The sequence below is a fragment of the Nomascus leucogenys genome, chromosome 2 (assembly GCF_006542625.1).
Source record: "Nomascus leucogenys isolate Asia chromosome 2, Asia_NLE_v1, whole genome shotgun sequence".
Lineage (NCBI taxonomy): Eukaryota > Metazoa > Chordata > Mammalia > Primates > Hylobatidae > Nomascus > Nomascus leucogenys.
In genome coordinates this window covers 37,409,360-37,421,035 of record NC_044382.1, presented here as the reverse complement: position 1 = coordinate 37,421,035, position 11,676 = coordinate 37,409,360, and the positions used below count along the sequence as shown (strand labels likewise).

The following is an 11,676-nucleotide window of genomic DNA, read 5'->3' as shown; positions in this document are numbered from 1 at the left end:
TTAATGTCACTCAATTGTACACTTAAAAGTGATTAAAATGACAAATTTTATGTTTTATATATCTATTTTACCACAAAAACAAAAGAAGTTAGGGAAAAGTGAACTCTTTTTTTTGAGACGGGGTCTTACTCTGTCGCCTAGCCCGGAGTCCAGTGGCGTGATCTTAGCTCACTACAGCCTCGACCTCCTGAGCCCAAACGATCTTCCCACCTCAGCCTCCCAAGTAGCTGGAGCCACAGGCATGCACCACTGCACTCAGCTAAATTTTAAATTTTTTTTAGAGATGAGGTCTCCCTATGTTGCCCAGGCTGGGTGAACTCATTTTTTAAAAAAGAGCCATAAACAGCTGAGCAACACCTGGAAAAATATTCATCCTCAATAGTAATTAAAAAATGCAAAACTAGAAAAAATTAATTTAAAAGAATGAAAGTGAAATAAATACAATTTAAGACAAAAATGAAGAGTTTTTGTCACTAGTAGACCCACATTAAAGGAAATTCTAAAGAATTTATTTTGGGTATAAGGCAAAGGATCATACATGGAAACCCGGAGATAATATAAAAGCCAACATGTACACAGTTTACCAGATACCAGGCACCGCATTAACTAGTCTGCATATATTAACTCATTTAATTCTCACACAGCTCTACGAGGTAATAATCCTCATTTTACTGTTGAAGAAATCAAAACACAGAGTTAGAAAACTTGACTAAGGTCACACACCTAGTACAGGACAGAGCCAGAGATATGATACCAAGTATTGAGGATTTTAAATCTGACACTGGCTAGGTAAGTAAATAAATAAAGCAAGCCATGTATGGACTAATGATGAGAGTCTATCATAATGCAATTCTGTGAACCTGAGGTCCAACAGGATTTGTTTTTAAGAAATTCTATATGTGGGCTGGGCGTGGTGGCTCACACCTGTAGTCCCAGCACTTTGGGAGGCCAAGGCAGGCAGATCACCTGAGATCGGGAGTTCGAGACCAGCCTGACCAACATGGTGAAACCCCATCTCTACTAAAAATACAAAAATTAGCCGGGCATAGTGGCGGGCGCCTGTAATCCCAGCTACTTGGGAGGCTGAGGCAGGAGAATCGCTTGAACCCAGGAGGCGGAGGTTGCAGCAAGCTGAGATTGTGCCATTGCACTCCAGCCTGGGTGACAGAGTGAGACTCCATCTCAAAAAATAAAAATAAAAAATAAAAATAAATAACAATAAAATCCTATATGTGATAGAATATAAAGCACAGAAAATCACCAATGATGTATTCTTGCCAAACATGTTTAACTTCTCCCAGGCCTTTAGATCTTTTCTCCAGCATGGAAAACGCAGAACCTAGGAGCCTTCCTGCCCAGCTTTACTGCAGGCACAGAACAGAATCAACCTGGAGAGTCACCAGTGCTTGGACATAGAGCTAGGGTCTTATCGACTTGGATCAGCTTTGACTCCAGATGGCAAAGAGAAGACGGGAGGCAAACAAAGAAACAGAAGCAGAGAGTAGAAAAATAAATCCCAGCCAGGCGCAGTGGCGCACGCCTGTAATCCCAGCACTTTGGGAGGCCAAGGCAGGCTGATCACAAGGTCAAGATATCAAGACCATCCTGGCCAACATGGTGAAACCCTGTCTCTACTAAAAATACAAAAATTAGCTGGGTGTGGTGGTGCGTGGCTGTAGTCCTAGCTACTTGGGAGGCTGAGGCAGGAGAATCACTTGAACCTGGGAGACAGAGGTTGCAGTGAGCCAAGATCGTGCCAATGCACTCCAGCTTGGCAATAAAGCGAGACTCCATCTGAAAAAAAAATAATAATAATAAATCCCATAATGCATTCACCAGAAGACAGTCATGGTGCCACAGCAGGCTGCAGACACAAGGGAAGACTAACCACCTGAGCTGCCTCTGCCTGTCTAAATGAGCATCTGAGTCCAGTACCAAGGAGTTGGAGAAGGCTTTTTTGTGGGCAACATCGTGGAGAACCTAGATGAGAAACCCTGAGTACTGGCTAGAGGTGAGTCCACTATTTTTCCAAAGTCAGAAAAGCACACTTCTTCCAAATGCACAAAAGATCTGTTTGTAAATCAGTGATTAAAGAAGATATGTAGAAAGATGTCCTAGTTCATGTCTGCTGAGAGACCAGGTTGTTGAGGAGGACCCAGTGAAACTTCTTCAGGCTGCAGTAGAAATACTCGCTATATACATAATTATCTGGCTTCCCAGTGGAAGAAATAATAATGCCCTTTCTGGGGACATTATTTTCACATGCAGAATGTGCAGGATTGTTAAGAGACATCAATTATCTACAAAGCTACTTACCCACTTGTGATTTTTTTTCTTCTCAACATGCAGACTAAAGCCAGCCTAAACTGATTTTTAAAAATCTACTAAGCCTCATGTAAGGAATAGAGCATCACTACTGGTGATGCTACCAACCTTGAAGAGGTTGGGGAAACAGGAAGATAGCAGTCCACCTTTTAAACATCATTAACAAGAAGTCTGTATATAAGTGCTGGCATTAGGAGGAAGCCAAGAACAGTGTAGACAGTGGAGCTCAGAAGGCAGGCCACAGACCCTGATGATAGTTTCGTTGTAGTCTCAGCAATGCACCAAGATGTAACAGTCTCTCCTTGTCTGAGATAACACCCAGAGTTCTTTGTCCTACCACCAAGAAGACACAAAGGTGAGGTTGGAGCGAAAGTTTAATAAGCGAAACAAGAAAGTTCTCTGTCAGCAGAGAGGGGGGCCTAAACGGGGTGCCCCATGTGAGGCTGGGGTCCAGGGTTTTCAGGGGCTGGGAAGAGGAAAGAATATGCTTAGTCCCAGGGCTGTCTTGGAGAACATGTGACTCAGCTTGACCCGACACCAACCAGAAAGGTTTGCCCGGGGCCTTGGGTTGGGAACAATCAGGGGCTGAAGTGATGATTCATAGAGCCAGACTTACAGTCCAAAAAAGAAAGGAAAGTGCCCACCGGAACCCACTAGAGCCCACTGTGCCCCTGCCCACAAAAGGAAAAGAAACTTTTTCCTGGGAGCCTGCTGACTATACAAAGGACAAAGGCATTTCTATGCCAGGCCTTGTTCCCTTATCTGAGTGGGCCGGAGGTCTATGTAAGTTTTTATTTCTATGCCAGGCCTTGTTCCCTTATCTGAGTGGGCCGGAGGTCTGTGCAAGTTTTTATCCAAATGGGCCGGAAGTTTTCCTATCTGTGCAGCTGTGGGCATGTCTCCAGGCACAACACCCTGTGCTAGTTCCTTATCGGTGCCTGCAGCTTGAATTTTTTCCCAGGCTCCTTTTTATGTTATGGGGGGATGAGACACTGACCCATGGGCTGGGGGCTCTCCAGGGACCCTTCCCTTGCTGTCTACCTAAGGCAAGCTAACTAACTCCTTTCAGTTTCAACACTGAAATAATTTGCTTTCTAAAATGGATCTCAGGGAAGACTTCTGGCCTATTTCACATGAATAAATGAATCTCAGAGAAGATGTCTGGCCTATTTCACATGAATCTAGAGAGATCAGAGACAGTAGAGAATTATAGACTTTGAAAACAGGGATTTTAAAGTTGAGGAGTTGCTCAAGTTGGAAATGCAGGCCCTGGACAGAGGGATACTTTCTGGTCTTGAGCAAAAATCTCCAGTAGTTTCAGTCACACAAAAACTTCCTGGAAATAATTATCACCCTCCTTAGAGGTCTGGGCCAGAATAAAGAGAATCTACATTTCTTCTGAGTTCAGCAACAAGATCATGAAGAAAATGAGCAGGTTTGATACTCCATTGCCAGATATGATCCTTCTGAGATATCACATATACTTAACTACTACAGCTTAGCATCCAGTGAATGCTAGGACACAGAAAGAATTTCTAACTACAATATCTTTCAGCAATGCAAGATGCAGACCCTTTGGCCTTGACAATAGACCAAAAGGTATAATAAATTACAGAAAAGATTTTTCAAAATTAAGGGGCAAATTATGTTATGTGGAAGTGAAGAAAATTTTAAAATAAGGCTAGGCATCAGAAAAATGATTTGATCAATTTAAATCTTAGAAACAAATACCATGGCACTAATTTAAAGAATACAAAAAGCCACAATACAAAAACACAACTAAGAGAAGGGGACAATCCCAGCACTTTAGGAGGCCGAGGTGGGTGAATCATTTGAGATCAGGAGATCGAGACCAGCCTGGCCAACATGGTGAAACCCCAGTCTCTACTAAAAATACAAAAATTAGCCGGGTGTGGTGGCACAGGCCTGTAATCCCAGCTACTAGGTAGGCTGAGGCAGGAGAATTGCTTGAGCCCGGGAGGTGGAGGTTGCAGTGAGCCGAGATCGTGCCACTGCACTCTGGGCGACAGAGCGAGACTCCATCTAAAAAAAAAACAAATAAAAACAAAGAGAAGGGGACTGTTGTTAAATTCAGAGATTCCATCACTGATTACACACACACAATATAAATTTGGATTCCACTTTTTTCTTCTAAATTTTATTCTAAAATATCACTCTTCTAACTATAGAACAAACATCTAGACTGTCAGATCCTTGAAGTCAGAAACCAGATACCATTAGTGTCTGAATAGCCACAGTTCAATACAATACATTGTAAATGGTGTGAGTTAAATAAGTATTATGTAGATAAATAATTTGGTGATAGAACCCTCAAATGTCTTTAAACACAGTATTTCAAATTACTATATTTTTGCTTAGAGATCTGAAATGATACAAGTTGTACCCAAATATTGAGCACTGAATTAAGCAAATAGGACAAGAAAAAAATTCTCCTGACTTAGATTTCTATTCCTCACTCCCACTATCCTTACTTGCCTCATACTATTTTTGTTGAAGGTATTGAGTTAAATCTTTAATGGATGACACGTAAGAAGGTATGCTGACAACAAAGCTAACTTAGACTAGCTCATGGGTGCCAGGCAGCGGGATGGTGGACTCTGAAATGATCCACTTCCTGTTAAATGCCAGTCCGGTTTTCTATTTAACACAGGCCTGCTCCGATGAAGCACCACTCCATAGCTACTTACCATTTAAGTATGGAATATATAACTTAAATCTATAAATAACCTTAAAGTATAAACATGATTTTCTTTTAAAGTAAAAGTAAATAAATGGAAGATCAGCCATAGCTCTGGGGCACACCAGGCCTGACACTGAGCCTCCCCTCCCCTAAATGTCCACAGCAACCCTTACTGGTCAGTATCTCATTTCCCTGACCATCTTGCTTCTGACACTAAGGCTAGAGTTACCACAGAGACTTCATAGATAGCAAAAAGCTTAAGGAAACAAAGTTTCCCACGGGAATTACATTCTGTCAAATGATAAACCCACATGGTATAGACTATTATTAAGACTGGTAGCCTGCTTCTTTTCAGCTTTAAAGGCTGCTTAAGAAAACTTGTTACTGAAAGAGACCCTGCTAGTGGTCTTGGAGCAACACAGAATAATGGGGCTTACTTTAGTGGTGACAAGAATGACACGGCCAAAGAACAGTTGCTTATCTCCAAGTCTGTGGGGATCAGATAAATGAACTATGTTTTGGGGTTGGGGGTTGTTCTTTGTTTCGGAGGGGTTTTGACAGTGTACATATACATACATATGGTATATAGTTCAATAAAATTACTTCTCTTCTGTTTCATTGCTTAGTCACACCCCATACATAGTTATCATTAAAATTTACTGATGGCCAGTACCAAATTTAGAAGACTCTAGCACTGTAAAGGCATGGGAAGGTATTATGGACCCAAGGTAAACTTCAAGAAAGGGTTGTCCCTAACATGACTCATTGTGGAGCAAACGCACTAAGTTCTGTCTAGTTCTATCTGAGAGTAGATGACTTTTACCCACAAGTATTGTTAGCAAACAGGGAACAAAAGCTTCTCTTAGCTTTGTCACTTTCTGTTCCCCAGGAAGGTTTCTGGCTGATGGAGGCAGAGAGGACAGTGAGTGACCCAAAATGAATCAACAACCTCTAAATGGGCCAATGAACACCCTTGAGTCCTACCCAGGTCAGAACCCAGAGACTGGAAGCTAAGAACTGTTATCAGCCACATGAATCTTCATCAAAGCATAGGTGCGCAGCTCCTTCCTCGAACTAAAGCCCAGCTCCTTTGAGGGGGAGAAGGGAAGCTGGTGCAGGAAGGCTGTGTGGATTCCCCAAGGCCTGGTGATACTCTAGACCATCCCTAACCATATAGGCAGAGTGCAGAATATAATCCCACTTTGAAAATGGATAACACTATATTAAGGGTATTGTTTCTTGGGAAAATCCACAATGCTTACTCTGAAACTTTTAACTCAAGAATGTCAAAGCCACACTGGTATGCAGGTACCTTCTCCTCTTAAAAATATAGATGAGGCCAGGCATGGCGGCTCACGCCTGTAATCCCAGAACTTTGGGAGGCCTAGGCGGGTGGATCACCTGAGGTCAGGAGTTCATGACAAGCCCGGCCAACATGGCAAAACCCCATCTCTACTAAAAACACAAAAGTTAGCCAGGAGTGGTGGCGTGCACCTGTAGTCCCAGCTACTTGGGAGGCTGAGGTAGAAGAATCACTTGAACCCGGGAGGTGGTGGTTGCAGTGAGCCGAGATCATGCCACTGCACTCCAGCCTGGGCAACAAGAGTGAGACTGCATCTCAAAAAAAAAAAAAAAAAGTATATATATATATGAGAGAGAGAGAGGAGTATTTTGGTATCAAGCACCACATGAAGACATTTCAAAACTTGAACCACCTAATGTAGGGCACATGTTAAGCAGACTTTAAAAGAGATCCTAGCTGGGCGCAGTGTCTCATGCCTATAATCCCAGCACTTTGGGAGGCCGAGGTGGGTGGATCACCTGAGGTAAGGAGTTCGAGACCAGCCTGGCCAACATGGTGAAACCCCATCCCTACTAAAAATACAAAAATTAGCTGGGCCTGGTGGTGGGCACCTGTAATCCCAGCTACTCAGGAGGCTGAGGCAGGAGAATCGCTTGAACCAGGGAGGCAGAGGTTGCAGTGAGCTGAGATCATGCCACAGCACTCCAGCCTGGGTGACAGAGTGAGACTCCGTCTCCAAAAAAAAAAAAAGAGAGAGAGAGAGAGTGATCCTAAGTAATCATTCATACCTTCATACCTATCTTCACAAAATATGGTCAATTCTGGGTTTGGGGGGCTGATATTTGAGATTATATATAGAACTAAATTGTTTGACTCACAACATAGAATCATCCAAACTGCATGTACACACAAACGGCTTTATGCAAAGGCCCTGACAGAATATTTAGTTTTTCAGATTAGGTACATAGGGCCAACCAGCCCACCCTGTACATTCCAGCAAGCGCAAGAACAGCAACTTTCCTATTTCAATACAATTATGGGCAGAAATTATATGATGTAAAATAGAGGCCCTTCCATAAAGTTAAGATTTAGGGTAGAAGAAGGGAAGATAAAGCCAAAATTCCCATGAAGTCAAAATTCGGCAGTGGTCTTGTACTCTGCTGAACCCTGTGATGAACTGTAGTCCTCAAACTCATGGACTCAGATCCAGGTTCACCAAGACACTTCAGTATGCTTCCAACTGGCTCATCATCATCTTCCTGCTGTATTCATAGGCCACAAACAGTGCCCCATTGGCAGGGATTGCTCGAATCATAGTAGCTTTCAGTCCAGAATATAAGGCTGCTATTCCTTCATTTCTCACAACACTTAAGAGGGTACCAATAAATCCTGCCTGTTTCCCATACATGGAAAGAACTTGAATTCTGGATTTAATACAATCCACTGGGAACACGACAAGCCAGAGGCAAATTCCAGCAACTCCACCACTTAACATCAAATGGACAGGGCCTAGTTCATCTTTTGATCTCCCTGAGGCAAAAAACGATCGGCTCAGTTCATAGCCACCAAAGAAAAAGAAATAACCCGGTACTTCTTGAAGTAGAGTACTTGAGAGTCCATGGTAGAAGCCCAAGGGGCCATCCTTTTTAAGGATACCCTTCACGACAGACCAAATTGTATTATGGCTTTTTGCTATCTTCCCTGACATCTCCATTTCATACATGGTCTGTAGCCGGCACTTCACAAGCTCAGTGGGGCAGAGAGCCAGTGCAGCAAATGCAGAGGCGAAGGACCCCGCGGCTGCAGTCTGGAGATCATTCAGCTTTGCCTGCTTGTCCATTCCAGCCACTTTCCTGACAAACTGCTGGCAGAACCCGTAGCACATGAAGAGGACCGAGTTTTCGGCGACGTAGGCCATAAGTGCCGGGCCGGTGCCCTTGTAGAAGCCCCGGAGACCCACTTGGGCGTATGTCTTCAGGAAGCAGTCGGTGAGGCCCTTGTACAGGTCAGGGAACGTCTGCATCTTCACTTTTATTGTGTCGAAGGGCTGCCCAGTCAGTACACACGCTGTCCCCCCTGCGGCCCCCGCTGTGAGGTCGACGGCGGCTTGGATGCCAGGACTGGACTTCATGTTCGCTCACTCGTCTGAGGGTCCCAGTGGAAGGCGACTAACTCCCCAGAGCGTGGGACCGGCTTTTCACGTCCAGCCGCAGCGAGCGCGGGGATTGGGGTTGGGGGTTGTGGGGTGGCTCTGCCGCCTGTTCTGGGATCTTACCCCAGTGCGGGGGGAAGCCGCTCAACCCCACGCTCCGCCGCGCGCCGCCCCCTCCCCGCGCACTGAAATAACCCCCAGCTGCCAGCCCCGCGCTCGGCTCACTAGCGTTCCTGCGGCTCCTGGCCCACTGGCCGGGCCCCCAGCCGCTTCCAGCCTAGAGCCGCCATCCCTGCACCCGCAGGCGGGGGACGCGGACCGAATAAATGCTTTTAGTGTACTGCGACTGGGCGCGGTGGCTCACTCCTGTATCCCAGCACTTTGGGAGGCCAAGGCGGGAGGATCGCTTGAGCCCAGGAGATCGAGACCAGCCTGAGCAATATGGCAAGACTCCATATCTACAAAAACAAAAAAATACCCGGGCGCGATGGCACGCGCCTATGGTCCCAGCAATTCAGGAGAATGAAGCGAGGATCGCTTGAACCCGGGAGGTCGATGCTGCAGTGAGCTATGATCGCGCCACTGCACCCCAGGGTGGGCGACAGAGCGAGGCTCTGTCTCAAAACCAAAACCAAGAAAACATGTAAAGCTTTTCGATAAATTCTTGCAATTATGGCCGGAAACTCTAGACGCCGCTGTTCAACTGGCGGCAAAAGAAATGCTGTCCTAATCAGCCAGCCCTGCTTCTTTTCTTTTCTCTTCTTTTTTCTTTTTTTTTTTTTTTTTTTTTTGAGTTAGGGTCTCACTCCGCCGCCTAAGCTGGAGTTCAGTGGCGCGATCCTGGCTCACTGCAGCCCCAATCTCCTGGGCTTAAGCGATCCTCTCACCTTAGCCTCCTGGGTAGCTGAGACTAGAGCGACTACAGGCGCAAGCCACCACATCTAGCTAAATTTTGTATTGTACAGACGGGGTTTCGCCATGTTGCCCAGGCTAGTCTCGAACTCCTGAACTCAAGCAATCCACCCACTGGCCTCCCAAAGTGTTGGGGCTTACAAGCATGAACCACCACACCCGGCCTATCCCACGCTTCTTACCATGCAAAAAACAAAAATAAACAAACCGAAAAAAAGATGCCCTCACTTGAATAGAGCTTGAATTCAGAGGGTCAATCTACAAGAAAACTGCTTTAAAGTAGGTAAGACAGGCCAGGTGCGGTGGCTCATGCCTGTAATCCCAACACTTGAAGAGGTTGCAGAGGGAGGCTCATTTGAGCCTAGGAGTTCAAGGATAGCTTGGGCAGCAAAATGAGACACCTCTCACCCCTACAAAAAATAAAGTAGAGAAGACAAACTGTCAGAGGCGCTGGAACCACAGCAACTCCATCTTGACTAGGGACTGAGTAAAATAAGGCCGAGACCTGCTGGACTGCATTCCCAGGAAGGCAGGCATTCTAAGTCACAGGATGAGATAGGAGGCCGGCACAAGATACGGGTCACAAAGACCTTGCTGATAAAACAGGTTTCAGTAAAGAAGCCAGCCAAATCCCACCGGAATCAAGATGGCGTAATAAGTGACCTCTGGTCGTCCTTACTGCTTATTATACGCCAATTATAATGCATTAGCATGCTAAAAGACACGCCCACTAGGGCCGTGACCACTTACAGATGCCATGGCAACAACAGGAAGTGACCCTATATGGTCTAAAAAGGGGGAGGAATCCTCAGTTCCGGTAACTTTGGACCCCTTTCCCAGAAACCTCATGAATAATCCACCCCTTGTTTAGCTTACATTCAATAAAAAACTGTAAGTATCCTTAGTCAAGCCGTCCAGGCCACTGCTGTGCCTATGGAGTAGCCATTCTTTTGCTTCTTTTTTTTTTTTTTTTTGAGACGGAGTCTCGCTCTGTCGCCCAGGCTGGAGTGCAGTGGCGCAATCTCGGCTCACTGCAAGCTCCGCCTCCCGGGTTCACGCCATTCTCCTGCCTCAGCCTCTCCGAGTAGCTGGGACTACAGGCGCCCGCCACCACGCCCGGCTAATTTTTTGTATTTTTTAGTAGAGACGGGGTTTCACTGTGGTCTCGATCTCCTGACCTCGTGATCCGCCCACCTCGGCCTCCCAAAGTGCTGGGATTACAAGCGTGAGCCACCGCGCCTGGACTCTTTTGCTACTTTACTTCTCTAATAAACTTGCTTTCACTTTACTCTATGAACTTGCCCCAAATTATTTCTTGCATGAGATCCAAGAACCATCCCTTGGGTCTGGATCGGGACCCCTGTCTGGTAACGAAACGATCTGAGGGTTGCTACATGAGACAGTGACTGCTTTTGATCAGAAAACCCTCAGCGAGCTGCCCATGCTCCTGACTTTCCTGGGGGGCAAGGAGGGGGGTAGGGCACTGTGGGAGTCCTTAGCCCTGGAGATGTGCTACTGCTTTCCTGCGGAGCTGGAGAAATGCTATCACATGGCAACATCCCCAAGGATCTGGGGTTGCAGCCCTGGGAACTGGTGGAACATGGAGTCCTTATCATTTCTGAAGACAGAACACGGCACTATAAAATCAACTTGGAAAACGGATAATATTTATATACTGCATTGCTAAGAAACTTGATAGAAAAGAGCTGGGTGGCTCAGCACCATGCTTTCTAAGTTTTGAGATTCTCTTTGAGGACCCACACAGCCTCATGCAGAAGTAGAAATTTGTCGTTTATACACTGTTGATGGGAATGTAAAATAGTTCAACCCTATGGAAAGCAGTATGGAGATTTCTCAAAGAATTAAAAATAGAACACCCATTCAACCCAGCAATCCCACTATTGGGTATCTACCCAAAGGAAAAGAAATCATTTTATCAAAAAGACACCTGTGCCGGGGACAGTGACTTACACCTGTAATCCCAGAATTTTGGGAGCCCAAGCCAGGTAATCGCTTGAGCCCAGGAGCTCCAGACCAGCCTGGACAACATGGCAAAATGCCATCTCTACAAAAAAATACAAAAAGTAGCCGTGCATGGTGGCATGCACCTGTAGTGGCAGCTACACAGGAGGCGGAGATGGGAGGATTGACTGAGCTGAGGAGTTGGAGGCTGCAGTGAGTTATGATCCAGCCTGGGTGGCAAAACAAGACCCTGTCTCCAAAAAAAAACACCAGAAAACATCTACACTCATATGTTTATGGCAGCACTATTGACAATAGGAA

At 45.6% G+C, this 11,676-nt stretch overlaps 1 protein-coding gene across 1 annotated transcript; it reads right to left on the bottom strand.

The window, feature by feature from the left end:
- Nucleotides 1-7,232: 7,232 nt before the first annotated feature.
- SLC25A2 (solute carrier family 25 member 2) lies at nt 7,233-8,639 on the bottom strand. Its single transcript, XM_003266516.4, has one exon. It carries the CDS (start codon nt 8,458-8,460, stop codon nt 7,555-7,557), a length of 906 nt encoding a protein of 301 aa, XP_003266564.1. The 5' UTR covers nt 8,461-8,639; the 3' UTR covers nt 7,233-7,554.
- Between the last annotated feature and the right edge of the window lie 3,037 nt (nt 8,640-11,676).